At 38.3% G+C, this 20,154-nt stretch overlaps 1 protein-coding gene across 1 annotated transcript in view; it reads right to left on the bottom strand.

The window, feature by feature from the left end:
* LOC148943909 (uncharacterized) overlaps window positions 1–20,154 on the bottom strand; it is a 141,830-nt gene that overhangs the window by 34,733 nt on the left and 86,943 nt on the right. The window contains exons 10-14 of the mRNA XM_089101279.1: window positions 19,067–19,204; window positions 17,894–17,976; window positions 13,763–13,876; window positions 12,267–12,370; window positions 1,490–1,629 (exon numbers count right to left, since the gene is read on the bottom strand). Coding sequence (XP_088957405.1) covers window positions 1,490–1,629; window positions 12,267–12,370; window positions 13,763–13,876; window positions 17,894–17,976; window positions 19,067–19,204 — 579 coding nt within the window. The remainder of the gene's footprint in view (window positions 1–1,489; window positions 1,630–12,266; window positions 12,371–13,762; window positions 13,877–17,893; window positions 17,977–19,066; window positions 19,205–20,154) is intronic.

Raw genomic sequence — 20,154 nt, 5'->3', positions numbered from 1 at the left:
ACATACAAAAGAAATCTGAACCCAAACGAGGGATGGGTGACTACCCTCTACTTTCACAACTGCATAAGCAACCAGCACCATTTACTGAAGAAAGCTGTCTGCCAACATTAATAAAATGGTCTACCAAAGCGTTTAGAATATCCTCCATGTAACCTAATAACGGCCTGTTCACCTTTAATTCCTAATTCCTAATTCGTTAGTACCCAATTATGTAATACCTAATCAATTAATTAGTGTTCCAATAACAATATTAAGGATTGTTATGGTTGGCAGAATTATCGTTGCTTTTTTTTAGCTATTTATCCAGATCATTTCTATAATTCTTGTATATGTGATAACGAACTGGATAATTCTTTATTTATTTATTTAATTTTTATCATAGTAAATCCCATTTATAAAAAAGTATCAGTACAAGCCAAGGGCACATCCAGCATTTTTTTTCGGCAGGAAGGGGGAGTAAAAAAAAACGACCAAGACCACACTGCCTTTCCATAACGAACAACAAAATCACGAAGAACAGTAGGGAAATCTTTTTGCAAGACAGTGAAGATAATTTGATTAAATATTTCGGCCCTATGTCCAAGGGCCGTCCTCAGCAAGACAAAAATATATAAAAGAAAAAAGACTCACAACAACATGTGACCAATAAAACAAAAAATACAAATTTTTTTTTCAAATCAGTCCCAGCATCCTTACTTCAGCGAAGTTCAACCAGGACCAGGTCCTGGTTGAACTTCACTGAAGTAAGGATGCTGGGACTGCTTTGAAAAAAAAATAATTTGGTTTTATTCGTCGCATGTTGTTGTGAGTCTTTTTTCTTTTATATATTTTTGTCTTGCAGAGGACGGCCCTTGGACATAGGCCGAAATATTCATTCAAATTATCTTCACTAAATTGCGAAAAGATTTCCCTATTGTTCTTCGTGATTTTGTTGCTCGGAAGGGGGAGTACAAGAAAAATTTAAAAATCGCATCAAAAATTTGTTTATATGCATTTTTGTTACGTTTCTACGAGCCAGGAAAAATTTGGTAGGGGTTCAAACCCTGTAGACCCCCCCCCCCCAACCTGGATACGGTCTCGGCGTAAGCTTGGGTTTATGATTAATCAATGGTAATTTTGCCCTTGAATTATAAGAAGAGTCGCATGAGTACCCAAAAGCAGAAAAATAACACTAAATTTCTTATATTCACGTTATTTAGGTAATCAGTTAAATTATTAGTTTATCTTATTATTATCTTATCAATTATCTTTTATATTGTATAATTATATATTATCTTATTTTTTTTTTTTTTAACTCGAAAGTTTTCTTCAGAGAAACTACAATGGGCATGAATATGAAACTAAAAATAGTTAAATAAACTTTTTTTCAACTTGAGAAAACAGTTAAAAGACATTTTTTCTAGGTTAAGCAACTATTTTTTAAAGGCAGACGGACCATTTTACCACTATGTCTAAGACTAACATGAATTATAAGCATAACAAACCTTACCGTAGAATATGAGTAGATCAAAGAGGCAACTGAACTGTTAGAGTTCACGCATTTGTCTAACAAGGATGGTTCAGTCCCTCTGGTAATCACCGTTATTGTATCATCAGGGCAAACAAATATGCACGACATCCAGTTTCGGTCTAAAATAAAAATGTCTTAAAGCTAAGTTCTGACATAAGACGACATATTTTGCTAAGCAAAAAGTACAGTTTAAGTATATATGAACAGTAGCGAAAAGTTTCTTTAGAAATGATACAGATTAAAGCGCCCAGACAGAGGAAATCCCTTTGCGTCAGAGTGATAGTTTCCCATAAGCCCGTCGTATTGCGCTAAACATTTGTCATTGCGCGTTCACGAAGGCGGAGTCATGAATAGAGGACTAGACTGATATGTGTCGAAAATCGTTAATGGAGGATATAGCACTTTTCGCTACTGTTCAGATATACTTATTCTATGTCAAAAACGATCAAGTAATGTCATCAAGCGGAAACACCCCTGACAAGCCCCGTCAATCTGAAAAAATAAACTTAAATCGAAGTTCTAACAGAAGGTGATACAATTTAGGGGGACACAAGACCCCATGTCTCCCTCTCCCCAAACTAAACCACTTTTTCTGGATACTATCTTAGCCTTGTGAAGAGTAAAATAACCTCATTTTTAAGTCAGAGCACTGTTTATTCCGAATAACAACATTTTCTTGGACCATTCTTTAAAGAGGATAATTTTCAACAATGAGGGTTTTACGCAAAAACCAGAGAGGCCATAAAACATGTATTTTCAAAGATATGGCAATCTATAGAGGCACAGCAAACTTTCGCATAGACGAAACCGTCTATAATCATGATTATGCAAGTCCCAAGAAGACGATTTTTACCAAAAATAACATTTAGACGAAATTCTGCAATAAATGGGACTAAACGGTTTTCTTCGAACATCATCGATTAGTTTTTTTTAGTCAGGTCATCAATTTAGTTCTGGGTTTAACGATAGTCACAAGGCACTATTCTAATGGTTGGAGTAATAACAGGCAAACTTATTTTCTGTTTGGATAGCAAAGTTTAAGCTAATCAATTAAAGTTTGTTTTATCCACGACATTCAATAAAAATAGTGCAATCTGCAGCACATTCCCAAGAAAACATAATTTAGGGTTTTCTGCGGCGGATCTGGGGGGGGGGGGATCCGCCCCATTTTCAATGATATATCATCCTAAGATCTTTACAGCGACATACTATTTTTTATTTAGATTGATGAATATCCCAAGAAGACATTTATGTACTATTAAAATATTACACATACCATTTCTTTTTGAAGTAAAAATCGTGAAATAAGCCTTTTTAGATTAAATATAGCAATTTTCAAGGCAAATATGATTCCTAAGGATGTTGTCTTTAATCAACCTCTACAGTTAAGCTCAAGGGTGAATCTCTAGCATCTTTACTGGGGACGGGGGGGGGGCAAGAGGGGTCCATATCCGAATAGTCAAGGGGCATGGGGTATATGATGATTTTTTCTCAACATTATTGAGGGAGCAACTGCCTCCCCTCCTTGCTCCTCCTAAACGACGCCCCTGGTTAAGCTCGTGCAGCATACCAATATACAAATTTTCTCCACTATTAGATTTTAAAATATCTTCTTTTTCTTCCCTAAATTATCGCACAATTTCTTGTATTTGAAATTTACCCTATAATTTATGGATTATTTTTTGTTATGTGGTGCTTGCAAGACCTCGTTTATTTTGGTATTAATTAAAAAAAACTTTTTCCACAAAATAAGTTTTTCAAAGGAAAGTAAAGAACTCCATTAAACAAAAAATGAGCAAAAATAAAATCAAATAATCTACCAAGCGTGAAACTACAACAAATCAGCATTGATAAATAAATGAAACCCAAAACAAACAGAAATTACAATAAATAATCAAGTCTAACTCAAAACGAGCAGAAATTAACATAAGTTGGGCGCAAAACCATTATGCCTTCCCAAGGTCAGAACAAAATTTGCACTTTACTGAAAAAATACAAATGAATGTGCATTGTCAGTTTAATTTACATATACTGATTTTTAGTAATCAAAATGTTAATATTTTTTGTTTTATTAAAGTTATAAAAGTAAAAACGACAACAACAACAAACAACAACAACAAAAAAATATCACTAATCACTTTCGACTATTAAAAAGGGCAATAGCAACAAGTAAACAACAACAACAACAAAAAAATATCACTAATCGCTTTCGACTATTAAAAAGGGCACTAGCCCTTTGAATTTCAAATCGAATGAGCCCTTTTTTGAAGTTTCTACGACAACGTCTTCTATTAAAGCCTTAAATGCCCCCAGGGCATAAATTAAAACCCTTGCCCTGTGGGTTGTGGGGGAGTGTCCTCCTCAAAAACATATTTTCTATCTGGAAATCAACTACACTGAACAAAATGGCTATCTCAAAATTTTTATTGGATGTGTTTGTGGGAATGATGGGCGTGGGGGGGGCTAGTTCAACTACGCTGAACAAAATGGCTATCTCAAAATTTTTATTGGATGTGTTTGGGGGGATGATGAGCGTGGAGGGGGGGGGGGAGGGTAGTTGCCTTTCATAAAACACTTTATATAACCCCAGGGCATAACTTACAACCCTTGCCCTGGGGGTTGTGGGGGGAGGGGTTGTCATCCTTAAAGACCTAATTTCCAAAGCTTTACACTACGTTGAATAAAATGGCTATCTAAAAATTTTGATTGGATGTGGTTGGGGAAAGGTGGGCGTGAGAGGGGGGTTAGTTGCCCTCAAATCATTTTCGACTTTTAAAAAGGGTACTAGTCCTTTGAATTTCAAATCGAATGAACCCTTTTTCAAGTTTCTACGACAAAGATTTCAATGAAAGACCTTATATGCCCCCAGGGCATAACTTATAATCCTTGCCCTGAGGGTTGTGGGGGAGTGTCCTCCTCAAAAATATATTTTCTATCAGGAAATCAACTACGGTGAACAAAATGGCTATCTCAAAATTTTTATTGGATGTGTTTGGGGGAATGATGGGCGTGGGGGGGGCTAGTTCAACTACGCTGAACAAAATGGCTATCTCAAAATTTTGATTGGATGTGTTTGGGGGAATGATGGCCATGGGGGGGGCTAGTTGCCCTCCAATCACTTTCGACTATTAAAAAGGGCACTAGCCCTTTGAATTTCCAATTGAATGAGCCTTTTTTGAAATTTCTACGACAGTGCCTTCTATAAAAATCTTATAAGCCTCCAGGGCATAACTTAAAACCCTTGCCCTGAGGTTGTGGGGGAGTGTCGACCTCAAAAACATATTTTCTAAATGGAAATCAACTACGGTGAACAAAATGGCTCTCTCAAAATTTTGATTGGATGTGTTTGGGGGAATAATGGGCGCGGGGGGGGGGTGCTAGTTGCCCTCCAAACACTTTAGACGATTGAAAAGGGCACTAGCCCTTTGAACTTCCAATCAAATGAGCCCCTTTTGAAGTTTCTACGACAACACCTATTAAAACCTTATATGCCCCCAGGGCATGACTTAAAACCCTTTCCCTGGGGGTTATGGGGGAGTGTCCTCCTCAAAAACAAATTTTCTATCTGGAAATCAACTAGCCTACGCTGAACAAAATGGCTATCTCAAAATTTTGATTGGATGTGTTTGGGGGAATGATGGCGTGGGGGGGGGGGGTCGCTATTTGCCCTCCAATAACTTTTGACTATTAAAAAGGGCACTAGCCTTTTGATATTTCGAATCGAATGAACCTGTTTTGAAGTTTCTACGACAACGCCTTCTATAAAAACCTCATATGCCCCCAAGGCGTAACTTAAAACCCTTGCCCTGAGGGTTGTGGGGAAAGTGTCCTCCTCAAAAACATATTTTCTCTCTGGAAATCAACTATGCTGAACAAAATGATTATCTCAAAATTTTGATTGGATGCGTTTGGGGGAGTGATGGGCGTGGGGGTGGGGGGGGGGGCTAGTTGCCCTCCAATCACTTTCGACTATTAAAAAGGGCACTAGCCCTTTGAATTTCCAATCGAATGATTCTGCTTTGAAGTTTCTACGACAACGCCTTCTATAAGAACCTTATATGCCTCCAGGACATAACTTAAAACCCTTGCCCTGAGGATTTTGGGGGAGTGTCCTCCTCAAAAATATATTTTCTATCAAGAAATCAACTACACTGAACAAAATGGCTATCTCAAAATTTGGATTGGATGTGTTTTGGGGAAAGATGGGCGCGGGGGGGGGGGGGGCTAGTTGCCCTTCAATCACTTTCGACTATCAAAAAGGGCACTAGCCCTTTGAATGTCCAATCAAATGAGTCCCTTTTGAAGTTTCTACAACAACACCTTCTATAAAAAACCTTATCTGCCCCCAGGGCATAACTTAAAACCCTTGCCCTGAGTGTTGTGGGGGAGTGTCCTCCTCAAAAACATATTTTCTATCTGGAAATCAACTACGCTGAACAAAATGGCTATCTCAAAATTTTGATTGGATGTATTTGGGGGAATGATGAGCGTGGGGGGGGGGTAGTGGCCTTTCATAGAAAACTTTATATGCCCCCAGGGCATAACTTACAACCCTTGCCCTGAGGGTTGTGGAGGGAGGGGTTGTTATCCTTAAAGACCTAATTTCCAAAGCTTTACACTACGTTGAATAAAATGGTTATCTAAAAATTTTGATTGGATGAAGTTGGGGAAAAGGTGGGCGTGAGAGGGGGGTTAGTTGCCCTCAAATCATTTTTGACTTTTAAAAAGGGTACTAGTCCTTTGAATTTCAAATCGAATGAACCCTTTTCAAGTTTCTACGAGAAAGATTTCAATGAAAGACCTTATATGCCCCCAGGGCATAACTCATAATCTTTGCCCTGAGGGTTGTGGGGGAGTGTCCTCCTCAAAAATATATTTGCTATCAGGAAATCAACTACGCTGAACAAAATGGCTATCTCAAAATTTTTATTGGATGTGTATGGGGGCATAATGGGCGTGGGGGGGCTAGTTACCCTCCAATCACTTTCGATTATTAAAAAGGGCACTAGCCCTTTGAATTTCCAATCGAATGAGCCTTTTTTTAAGTTTCTACGACAACGCCTTCTATAAAAACCTTATATGCACTCAGGGCATAACTTAAAACCCTTGCCCTGAGGGTTATGGGGGAGTGTCCTCCTCAAAACATATTTCCTATCTGGATATCAATTACGCTAAACAAAATGGCTATCTCAAAATTTTGATTGGATGTGTTTAGGGGAATGATGGCCGTGGGGGGGGGGGGGCTAGTTGCCCTCCAATCACTTTCTAATATTAAAAAGGGCACTAGCCCTTTGAATTTCCAATCGAATGAGCCTTTTTTGAAATTTCTACGACAGTGCCTTCTATAAAAACCTTATAAGCCTCCAGGGCATAACTTAAAACCCTTGCCCTGAGGATGTGGGGGAGTGTCAACCTCAAAACCATATTTTCTAAATGGAAATCAACTACGTTGAAAAAAATGGCTATCTCAAAATTTTGATTGGATGTGTTTGGGGGAATAATGGGCGTGGGAGGGGTAGTTGCCCTCCAATCACTTTCGACTATTGAAAAGGGCACTAGCCCTTTGAACTTCCAATCGAATGAGCCCCTTTTGAAGTTTCTACGACCACACCTTCTATTAAAACCTTATATGCCCCAAGGCATAACTTAAAACCCTTTCCCTGGGGGTTGTGGGGGAGTGTACTCCTCAAAAACAAATTTTCTATCTGGAAATCAACTAGCCTACGCTGAACAAAATGGCTATCTCAAAATTTTGATTGGATGTGTTTGGGGGAATGATGGCGTGGGGGGGTCACTAGTTGCCCTCCAATAACTTTTGATTATTAAAAAGGGCACTAGCCTTTTGAAATTTCAAATCGATTGAACCTGTTTTGAAGTTTCTACGACAACGCCTTCTATAAAAACCTCATATGCCCCCAAGGCGTAGCTTAAAACGCTTGCCCTGAGGGTTGTGGGGGAGTGTCCTCCTCAAAAACATATTTTCTCTCTGGAAATCAACTACGCTGAACAAAATGATTATCTCAAAATTTTGATTGGATGCGTTTGGGGGAGTGATGGGCCTGGGGGGCGGGGGGGGGGTAGTTGCCCTCGAATCATTTTCGACTATTAAAAAGGGCACTAGCCCTTTGAATTTCCAATCGAATGATTCTTTTTTGAAGTTTCTACGACAACGCCTTCTTTGAGAACCTTATATGCCCCCACGACATAACTTAAAACCCTTGCCCTGAGGGATGTGGGGGAGTGTCCTCCTTAAAAACATATTTTCTACCTAGAAATCAACTACACTGAACAAAATGGCTATCTCAAAATTTGAATTGGATGTGTTTGGGGGAAAGATGGGCACGGGGGGGGGGGCTAGTTGCCCTCCAATAACTTTCGACTATCAAAAATGGCACTAGCCCTTTGAATTTCCAATCAAATGAGTCCCTTTTGAAGTTTCTACAACAACACCTTCTATAAAAACCTTATCTGCCCCCAGGGCACAACTTAAAACCCTTGCCCTGAGGGTTGTGGGGGAGTGTCCTCCTCAAAAACATATTTTCTATCTGGAAAGCAACTACGCTGAACAAAATGGCTATCTCAAAATTTTGATTGGATGTATTTGGGGGAATGATGAGCGTGGGGGGGGGGTAGTTGCCTTTCATAGAAAACTTTATATGCCCCCAGGGCATAACTTACAACCCTTGCCCTGGGCGTTGTGGGGGGAGGGGTTGTCATCCTTAAAGACCTAATTTCCAAAGCTTTACACTACGTTGAATAAAATGGCTATCTAAAAATATTAATTGGATGTGGTTGGGGAAAAGGTGGGCGTGAGAGGGGGGTTAGTTGCCCTCCAATCATTTTCGACTTTTAAAAAGGGTACTAGTCCTTTGAATTTCAAATCGAATGAACCCTTTTACAAGTTTCTACGACAAAGATTTCAATGAAAGACCTTATATGCCCCCAGGGCATAACTCATAATCTTTGCCCTGAGGGTTGTGGGGGGGTGTCCTCCTCAAAAATATATTTTCTATCAGGAAATCAACTAAGCTGGACAAAAGGGCTATCTCAAAATTTTAATTGGATGTGTTTGGGGAAATGATGGGCGTGGGGGGGCTAGTTGCCCTCAAATAACTTTCGATTATTAAAAGAGCACCAGCCCTTTGAATTTACAATCGTATGAGCCTTTTTTGAAGTTTCTACGACAACGCCTTCTATAAGAATCTTATATGCACTCAGGGCATAACTTAAAACCCTTGCCCTGAGCGTTTTGTGGGAGTGTCCTCCTCAAAAACATATTTTCTATCTGGATATCAATTACGCTAAACAAACTGGCTATCTCAAAATTTTTATTGGATGTGTTTGGGGGAATGATGGGCGTGGAGGGGCTAGTTGCCCTCCAATCACTTTCGATTATTTAAAGGGCACTAGCCCTTTGAATTTCCAATCGAATGAGCCTTTCTTGAAGTTTCTACAACAACGCCTTCTATAAAAACCTTATATGCACTCAGGGCATAACTTAAAACCCTTGCCCTGAGGGTTATGGGGGAGTGTCCTCCTCAAAAACATATTTCCTATCTGGATATCAATTACGCTAAACAAAATGGCTATCTCAAAATTTTGATTGGATTTGTTTGGGGGAATGATGGTCGTGGAGGGGGCTAGTTCAACTACGCTGAACAAAATGGCTATCTCAAAATTTTGATTGGATGTGTTTGGGAGAATAATGGGCGTGGGGGGGGGGGGGCGGCTAGTTGCCCTCCAATCACTTTCGACTATTAAAAAGGGCACTAGTCCTTTGAATTTCCAATCGAATGAGCCTTTTTTGAAATTTCTACGACAGTGCCTTCTATAAAAACCTTATAAGCCTCCAGGGCATAACTTAAAACCCTTGCCCTGAGGTTGTGGGGGAGTGTCGACCTCAAAACCATATTTTCTAAATAGAAATCAACTACGGTGAACAAAATGGCTATCTCAAAATTTTGATTAGATGTGTTTGGGGGAATGACGGGCGCGGGAGGGGGGGGGGGGGTGCTAGTTGCCCTCCAATCACTTTCGACTATTGAAAAGGGTACTAGCCTTTTGAAATTTCGAATCGAATGAACCTGTTTTGAAGTTTCTACGACAACGCCTTCTATAAAAACCTCATATGCCCCCAAGGCGTAACTTAAAACCCTTGCCCTGAGGGTTGTGAGGGAGTGTCCTCCTCAAAAACATATTTTCTCTCTGGAAATCAACTACACTGAACAAAATGGTTATCTAAAAATTTTGATTGGATGTGTTTGGGGGAGTGATGGGCGTGGGGAGTGGGGGGGGGGTAGTTGCCCTCCAATCACTTTCGACTATTAAAAAGGGCACTAGCCCTTGGAATTTCCAATCAAATGATTCTGTTTTGAAGTTTCTATGACAACGCATTCTATAAAAACCTTATATGCCCCCAGGGCATAACTTAAAACCCTTGCCCTGAGGGATGTGGGGGAGTGTCCTCCTCAAAAACATATTTTCTATCTAGAAATCCACTACACTGAACAAAATGGCTATCTCAAAATTTGGATTGGATGTGTTTGGGGGATAGATGGGCGCGGGGGGGGGGGGGCTAGTTGCCCTCCAATTACTTTCGACTATCAAAAAGGGCACTAGCCCTTTGAATTTCCAATCAAATGAGTCCCTTTTGAAGTTTCTACAACAACACCTTCTATAAAAAAAACCTTATATGCCCCCAGGGCATAACTTAAAACCCTTGCCCTGAGGATTGTGGGGGAGTGTCCTCCTCAAAAACATATTTTCTATCTGGAAATCAACTACGCTGAACAAAATGGGTATCTCAAAATTTTGATTGGATGTGTTTGGGGGAATGATGAGCGTGGGGGGGGGAGGGAAGTTGCCTTTCATAGAAAACATTATATGCCCCCAGGGCATAACTTATACCCCTTGCCCTGGGGGTTGTGGGGGGAGGGGTGGTCATCCTTAAATACCTAATTTCCAAAGCTAAACACTGCGTTGAATAAAATGGCTATCTAAAAATTTTGATTGTATGTGGTTGGGGAAAAGGTGGGCGTGAGAGGGGGGTTAGTTGCCCTCAAATCATTTTCGAATTTTAAAAAGGGTACCAGCCCTTTGAATTTCAAATCGAATGAACCCTTTTTCAAGTTTCTACGACAAAGATTTCAATAAAAGACCTTATATACCCCCAGGGCATAACTTATAATCTTTGTCCTGAGGGTTTTGGGGGAGTGTCCTCCTCAAAAATATATTTTCTATCTGGAAATCAACTACGCTCAACAAAATGGCTATCTCAAAATTTTTATTGGATGTGTTTGGGGGAATGATGGGCGTGGGGGGGGACTAGTTGCCTCCAATCACTTTCGACTATTAAAAAGGGCACTAGCCCTTTGAATTTCCAATCGAATGAGCCTTTTTTGAAGTTTCTACCACAACGCCTTCTATAAAAATCTTATATGCACTCAGGGCATAACTTAAAACCCTTGCCCTGAGCGTTATGGGGGAGTGTCCTCCTCAAAAATATATTTCCTATCTGGATATCAATTACGCTAAACAAAATGGCTATCTCAAAATTTTGATTGGATTTGTTTGGGAGAATGATGGGCGTGGGGGGGGGGGCTAGTTGCCCTAAAATCACTTTTGACTATTAAAAAGGGTACTGGCCCTTCGAATTTCCAATCGAATGCGCCTGTTTTGAAGTTTCTACGACAACTCCTTCTATAAAACCTTATATGCCCCCAGGGCATAACTTAAAACCCTTGCCCTGAGGGTTGTGAGGGAGTGTCCTCCTCAATAACATATTTTCTATTTGGAAATCAACTACGCTGAACAAAATGGCTATCTCGAAATTTTGATTGGATGTGTTTGGGGGAATGATGGGCGGGGGGGGGGGGGGGGGCGGGCTAGTTGCCCTCCAGTCCCTTTTTACAATAAAAAGCGGTACTATAACTTTCAATTTCCAATCGAATGAGCCCCTTTTGAAGTTTCTATGACGACCCCTTCCATATGAAGTGCCCTGCACTAAAAAAAAGAAAAAGTAAATAATACATTATACCAACTTTGTTCTTATATGCCCTCAGGGAATAACTTAAAACACTTTCCCTGAGGGATGTGGTAGAGTGTTCTCCTCAAAGACAGATTTTCTATCTTGAAATCAACTACGTTGAACAAAATGACTGTCCCACAATATTGATTGGATGTGTTGCCCACATCGTTTTTAACTTAGGCAGCGCTAGCGCGCTGCCTATGATGTCTAGGTTTTGGCTTAGGAAAGCGGGACCATGTTCAGATTAAGACTAAACATGAAAATTCAGCCTTATATCTCTTTGTGAACTGAATTTCGTACCCAGATGTATTAATTTTAATTTAATTAAGAAATGAAGCAATTAAAAGCTCTGACATTAGTTTAGCCAGATAGGATCACATATATTCATTTTGGAGGGGACACGGGGGTCAGTTATAGAAAGACACAAATCGGATAAATAAAAGAACAACATAGTACATTAAGGTGAAACTCGTATCTTGAGATTTCAGTGGGAAAGGGGCCTAAATCATTTTAAAGACACAATTTAGCATTGCCTGTAAATTCTTTTTTTTGTAAAATAGCTCTTGAAACGTATTTCGTTAATTCAAAAAGAATATAAAAAAACACAGTGACTAGAATTTATTCAAGGATCCAAACAAGTGAAAAAAAGAAAAAAAAGGTTGGTAAGGGGTAAATGAAAAAAAAACGTAAAAAATGGTTTTATAATTAAGTATTTTAGGTGAAGCTTACCAGAGCCATGACTCATCATATGCAGTTTTTTGTAATAAACTGTCTGTCCTTTCAATGAAATTCTCAGTTTATCTTCTTGTTGTCCAAGGAAAAGAATTCTCATCCTGAAAATCATAACAAACTATTCATAACAGAGGAACATAGAGTTTACTTATAAACAATATTCAAAAGTCACCTTTTCGTTCTTTTTGCTGGCTTGGCATTTTGCTTTTCACTCTTCTACAAAATCTGATTCGTTTGAAAACAAATCAGGTTTTTAGAAAACAGGGTTATCTATCTCTCCAGAAATTGCATTTCCTTAAGGGATATTGTGAGCGGATGACAAAAATACGTCACAATCGTCAAACCAACAAAATTAAGCACAAAAAATTTGGCAGATTAATCTTTTTATTTTTTTCTGGAAAAACCAACTCTTTATTGCCTGAGTGTCCTTTGGAGCAAGTTTTCAAGTCCCAATGTCGCTGGTTATTTAGTTTGGGACGGGAGTTAGCGGTGTTACTCTGCAAGCTCAGACGGAGTCAACATAGCTCCAAATGGGTGTCTGGAGAAATCTGGAGAAAAAACACAAGAAGCGTCTGATGAGTTGCTACCAACCACGCATAGCGCGCTTGACCAAAGGCAGAGAACCAGAGGATCCGTATCCACACTACGCGGACCATTGGTCGGCAAGCCAAAAAGTAAATTTGGCTCAAATTCAATCAACAAATAATAGCCAAAAATTAATATCAAAACACATAAGAGTCTCACACAAAGCCGTTTCAGATACTCACGAATGCCACCAAGACACTTTTTGATACCCCAAAAATAAACAAAATAGTCACCTAAAAAGGTATCATATGAAAAAAAAAAATTTGAATTCGTGTTCTCTGGCAAAAATAAACGTACAATATCACAGAAAATTCCGGATAGAGCCTTCGAACCTCACTCCACGTACGGAGTTTCGTTTTTCGATTCGTCTCTTTATCATCTATGATTTCCAAATAAACTTGCCCATTTGTTGTTTTTCCTTTCTATTTGCCTGCCCTCTTATAAACACATTTTTGCGTGTGTGCTTGAGGTGAAGAGCACCATATTTTGCGGCCCACTTTTATTTTATTGCCATATATTATAGTTTATAGGGCCATACTTCATTCTTGGTGATCATATAATATCAGAGCAAAAAAAAAAAAAAAAAAAAAAAAAAAAAAAAACTGAGATGCATTTTGTACGCTTATTATGGCAGAGAAGCTATTTTTCAGTAGGAAACTTATTTCTGAGCACGATTTCACTAGCTCCGGGAGAGCTCTAGGGAATTCTTACTAATAACTGGGGGAAAGCAAAAATAATTGAAGTGTTGATTCATTGTATTAAATAAGTTATTTATCAAATTAATAATGACATTTTTAGTTGATTACTATTTATTAAATCAAATAGTTATTATAATTAAATTATCACTATTATCAAATAAGTCGTTGTTATTGAAATAATGCATTACTATATCTCTAAAGGCTACTTACCTTTTACAAGCTTCAACAAGGATTTTTTCATCAAGGCTTGATGCATAGTATTCAGTGTCTCCTATAGTCATATCATAGCCTACATTAGTAAATCCATCGCTTGTACTGCCATTCCTATAAGATTATTAAATAATGAATAAAAAATTCGAATCAAAGCCAAGAGTGACATTAAAACTTAAAACGAACCAAAACTATTCTGCATATGTTGCGGGCTTCCCCTTACTTAGCCCCTCCTCCTTTACATCAAACTTATAGAGCACATTTTTACTGAAAGCACATTACTGAAAGCACATTTTAGTTAAGCAAATACACCTAGTGGCTAAACCTTCCATAATAAGGGTTCATTTCTTATGGATTGCGTATTTGTTTCGGGAGGCATGTACGCGTGATCTTTTTCAAGGGGGGGGGGAATAGAAAATGTTTGCGAGAGTAATAACAAAAATGCTTATTTTAGAAATCTGAATAAGAAATAAAAAAAGAAAGAAATACCTGTAATACCAAAGATGAATTCTAGGGCATCCTTTTCACGGCTTTAACTAGGAGTTCTTCGAATAAATCACTTTTTACAGAAAAGTCCTCTAAGGACACCAACTGGGTAACCAGAAGAGCAATACACCTCTTCTTCCACAAGGGAAAAAAGACATTAAAAAGTGTTTAAAAGCAGGAAAACGGGACAATTCACATTTTAATACAGTAAAAAACAAAGCTTCAGATATCACTTAACCCCCCCCCCCAGCCCTCACCCCCATAAAATTTGCTGGTGGCACTCACGACGCCTCCCCATCTCTTTCCTTTTTGTGCAGTTAAGCATATGAATGTAACTTTTTATGTTACACTTAAAATATTTCTGAAGCAAGAAGGGAGCTATGACCCTGCAGGACTCAAGGTACAGGCTAAGTCCAAAAAAATTTCTCGAAATGAGGGAGGATCAGAGATTAAATTCTACATTCCCATAACTTTTACTATATATTTACCTAAATATTCAACGAAAGTTAGAAATTTGGGCATAAAACTGCAATTTTTCAGGCTTCAGCCCCCCCCCCCCCATAAAAAAGATGCAATGGTCTCCTGCAGCACAACTATACACCACTATACATAATTTTATAACGCCTAAAATAAAATAAAAAATTAAAAAAACTATTATAATAATTATCTATGTTAACCGTTTGTTTCGTACCGACTGCGTGTATCTTTAGAAACGAATAAGCCACCATGCGGAATTATGGCCTCTGAAAGTGGAAAAAACCTATTTTTTTTCAGTTTTCAAATCAAATATTCGATAGTTTTAAATCTATTGCCTATCCCAGAATTTTCACTCAGTAGTTCGTTGTTGTTGCCGTTTTTGCTGTTTTTGCAAACATTACTTGTTTTTGCCAAAAAATTACAGAAAGGACCATTTTACTACTACTACTACTACTAACATCTTACTGCAGTTCCAAGCCGCATTAGGCCGAGAGAGCTACGCACGCTCCTTCCCCATCCCAATCTACCCAAAGGCTTCCTCTTTACATCTTCCCAGGAGTTTCCCATTTCCCTTAAATCTTTCCTTATGACATCCTCCCACCCTAGACGAGAATGACCTGCTTTCCGTTTAGCCCTAGAAGGTTGGCCGAAAAGAACAATCTTCGGCAATCTGTCATCCTTCATCCGCACAACATGCCCTAGCTCCTACGGTACAATATCTGATTCTAGTTAAAAAGGGTAGTAAAACTTTTAATTCTGTTCAAACTAGCCCTCTCCTGATATTCTAAGATCATGTTCTATACGACCACCATAGGAGAAAAATTTAAACAAACATAAATTCGTGATGATCCTTGTCGAAAAATACCGTATTTTCATAGTTAGGGGCTTGAGACCCCCTAACGTTGTGACGTTGGAACGTGTAACTTTCATCAACTTCAGTCCCTCTTTTTCTTTGGGAGGGGCCCCTTTTTCGAAAACTAAGCAAACTTCTTAAGCATTATAACTTTTGTTGGGTAACATTAAACTTGAAGAGCTTTACATATTCTGAATCAGAAAAAAAGCCGATCCATTTTTTAACCGAAACCCCTCTTTTGGAATTTCGGTAACTATTAGCACAAGTCAAATTTACTTACACGTCATTATCACAGACTATCAGGTGAATCTTTACTATTATAAATACTTGAAACAAAATTTCAACTCTAACCAACGGAAAGCAGAGCTCGATAGATCGCCTTAATACATAGGTAACTGAAGAAAAAGACAAAGTACCACAAACATAATCAGATAGCAATAAGAAAAATCACGAAAACAAGCAGAAAGAGCAGAGAAGGAAGAGAAAGGCCATCCCAGAGTGTGCATAATTCAAACTAAAATTAAAACTGAACTAAGTGGCATTCCTAAGTTTAGGACTCGTAAGTTTAGTAAAAGGATTGTTTAAAACAGTTCGTTTACTTGAAGACAACTTATTACCGCACTAAGATGTCAAAGGCCAAAACAGCTGCTCACCCCCACCCCTGCATTCCACTCAGTCCAAAGTCTCACAGTCTCACTACTTACACGGTCCCATGAAATTCTGTTATTTTACTATTTACTTTATTTAAAAGACTTATTATTTTTCATTCAACAGATCAATTCGATAACCTTTTCATACTTGTATAAGTTTGATGGAGATTTCTAAGCTCTTCGTAGGATCAGTTTCCTACTAGTATGTTCAAATAAGAAAACATTTTAATTTCAAGCTCGTTTATTGTAAATTCCCCGTTGTATAAAGATAGGTTCGGAAGGGAAGGCGGCTATAAAAAAAATTCTTGGTCGTCCAACCTGCTAGGAGCCCTTAGGGATCGTTCTCTACAGGGGCAGAATTAAAAGTCTTGACGAACGAGGGAACAAAACAACTTGCATACCGCGTATGTCATGCTGGTACCGGCTGAACTCTTGGTATCTGTTGAGCTACATGTCGCGGGAGCCGTTGACGCGAATGGAGATGCTCAGAGGGGGAGTATTTCAGCCACGGATTTTCCAAAATACCGAAACCAAAATTAAAACACATTCATCACGGTGTGTCGAAAAAGTTGTTTAAAAGGGAGCAATACGGGACTTCGGGAGATTTAAACACTACCAGAAGAGCTCGGTATTGGATGCTTTCCAGGCGGTCCTTCTGGTCCAAAGTCAGGCCGTAATGCCGATCGTGACAAGCATATTCTATCAACGGTCTGACAAAAAAGAAAAAAAAATAAGAATACCCATGTTTGCCCGTTTGATTCTCTCCTGTGTCTGTTCTTCTCACTTCAGGTTATGTGTGAGATAAATTCCCAAGAGTTTGATATGCATGATGCCTGAAACATTCTGTAAAGCAAGGGATGATTTGTCCCTCCGAAAAGAAAAGTTAACACGAGCAATTTTTCACGATTGACGATCATTTTGCCTTCCTCAGCTTGGCGTGATAAACTCGCCATTATTCTGTCTGCCTTACTTGAAACACTCTTTTCACCTAGCTCCAGTACGGGTAGATCATCAACGAACTTAAAGCGATTCGACTTATCATTTGCCAACTCATTAATCATATCCAAAAATAGTAGAGGGCCTAAAATTGTTCCCTGGGAAATCCACAGTAGATTGGCTGGGCATCAGAGTAGGATGATTTATAGTTAGTTTTTGACTTCTAGCTGAAAGAAAATTTGCAACGATTCTTACCAAATATGCATCAAAACTAAAATTTGTCAATAGCTTGTAGATAACAACCAGATGTAAATGCTGAGAATTTAACCGCAAAAAAGCTGTATTTAAGACGCAACGAAGCTGTTATTAGAGAATAGAAAACTAGATTTATAGCTTTTAGATAATTCCTTAGAAAAAACGGGGGGGGGGGGTGGTTCTACTTTGTACTTGAATCTACTTAGTAGATGGCTCTATGTGGGCCATGGAGTTCACTAGAGCCCATGAGCCTCAGTGGGCAATGGAGCCAGCTGGGAAGGGTGAAAGACCTTAAACAGAGGAAAGACCTTAAAATATTTAAAATAAAAGAATTCGATGGGATTGAGTAAGTAGTGGAGGCAGCTTAATGTTGCAATCAGTAGTCTCAAACCACACGTCTCAGGAATTCAATCACCAGTAAAAAAAAAATCGGATAAGAGACGTATATAGTACCCATCTAGAAAAAGAGATTACCTGTTATTCTGGTCCATGATTGAATTGATAGCCTTGACATTATGGCAAAGAGATATCGCTACCAGGAACTCATAAACAGGTTGCTAAAATTTAAAAGAAAGGGATTAAGCGAAAACAGATAATAAATTATCATCTTCAACACTCTTTTACTAAGTTAAATTTTACAGTTATACCCGGAAGGATGTCTATGGGAACCAACAGATTGTTAGTGGTTGAATTTTTACAGACAAGAAGCTGTGTGCATTTTTAAAAATTCTGCCTGACTCGCTTTGTTAGTAGATATAAGACAAATAGAACTGACCAAGTCTCCCACTACTTCCGAGCCAATAGCGACACCGAACCTGTAACAGGGCACCGTCTTAATACTAAAATTAATAAAAAAAATATGAAAAGAAGAAAAGGCGTTCTGTGGTAACCTGTTCAATTAAGCAGAAACAATTTAATATGAAATAAAATATTTAAAACGCAAAATACAAATGCTAAGTTTCGAAATACCACTGTTTACTATGATAAGAGAAAACATCCTTTATATGCGGTTATCCACTTTCGTGGCTAAGAGCGTAAATGGGTGGGTTTTGATGTGGTCGATTTTTAGAATAAAACATAAGGTTTTTGGGACCGAGGGCGTACTAATCTATTTTTCGGGCTGACCTCTGTCCGTTTATTTTTGGGAATACCTTGGAATACTGTTGGAATATTGTAAGTGTTCAAATATCGTATTGTATTGTACTCTATCATAGATTTCTTATAATTGTTGATTATCTAGGACCATTAGTCCCCATATAGCCAGACCTTTTAATTTGTTTGCATAAATATAAGTATTATATTATACCCAACCTCTCTATACAACATTATTTAAGCATTTCGATTACTCTCAGTAGGTACGCTTAAGGTAATTAGTAGGGCATAATTCTAAGGACACGCTACCCGAGATTTACTCACCTTAGGACTGTAATTATACCCCCTACAAAGGTTAGAATAACACCCAACATAAACCTACTTTACAACAGTTCCGCTTCAGCATTATTAGAACTATTCACCTAATTCACATTTAGTCCCACCTTGTCAATAAAAACTTCAGCATAATAGGTTTTAAAACCTCAAATTAATTCCAAAGAAACCAAATTGATTGTAGTCTGTGTGTTTTCCAATTCTAAATAAACCAAAACTTACCGGCAAGTCTTTGACAGTTTTATTTTCATGATATATGATACCGTCCTTCTCTGCATAGACTATTCCTCCAACACAAAATTCTTTCAATGCAACCAAACTTTCCTTTTTGGATGTTTTTTGGGACGAATAATCCTTAACCTAAAACATTATAAAATTGTTTATCATAAAAAAAGAAAAAGGCAAAGACCCATAAGTAAAAGAAAAATGTAAAAAAAGATTATTTTGTTAATTACTGTAATTAATATTAAGGTATATTCAAATAGAAAGCCTATATTATGCCTATATCTAAATTGTGAGTTATATTTTAGCAACAAAGAATACATCAGGTAATAATAATAATGCTAACAATAACAATAATAATAATGTTGTATTTCGAAGCTTTTAAACCATATAAAATAAAAAAGTATGAATGACAATAAATTCGCAGCAAAAAATTGCATGTAGACAAAATCAGTAGATTAAAATTGACTAGAGAAAGTGGAAGAATTAAACTATAGGGTGTGTAATCTTCCCCAAGCATTAATTGACACGTCCGCTTCTGAATACCTTCAAGCTTTTCGGTTTGGATAGCCGTTAGACCTGGTTGTCAAACGGAACAAGCATATTCGGTTTGTATCGGACATCCATACAGTAAAAATTGCGCATAATGAGAATTTGGATGTTGAAGCGAGTGAGGCCTGCAAATGATTTTAGGCAGAGGGAAGCTTTTGGAGAGGGAATTGTATTTATGTATTCTATTTCAGGTCGCTTTTGAAAACTACTCCTTGGATTTTGTTTATCTTTAGTTGTATGGCCGGCACTGTAGATTGTAGCGTCTTCTTTTTCCAAATATGTAACACATTTCATACCGTGCGTACTGACCCTGGGAATATACGTCAGAACCTTAGTTTAGTTGCTAGTGATTGGACAAAAAAAAACAGGTTTTTCCATAGGCTTCTCGTGATGTGTACATCGGTATCGCGCGTGCGTGAAGTAGGAATCTTGTGTGGTTTTCAATGTGTTTCACATTTTTTTAACGGAGAGTATAGCCTTTGTCAATACTATATATTCTCTCTACTGTGATGGCCGGGGTCTTCTAGGAACGGAAG

This window comes from Artemia sp. Qi Xiang Cuo, chromosome 15 (assembly GCF_049724085.1).
Source record: "Artemia sp. Qi Xiang Cuo chromosome 15, ASM4972408v1, whole genome shotgun sequence".
In the NCBI taxonomy this organism is placed as follows: Eukaryota; Metazoa; Arthropoda; class Branchiopoda; order Anostraca; family Artemiidae; genus Artemia; species Artemia sp. Qi Xiang Cuo.
This window is presented reverse-complemented; position numbering and strand designations above follow the sequence as displayed.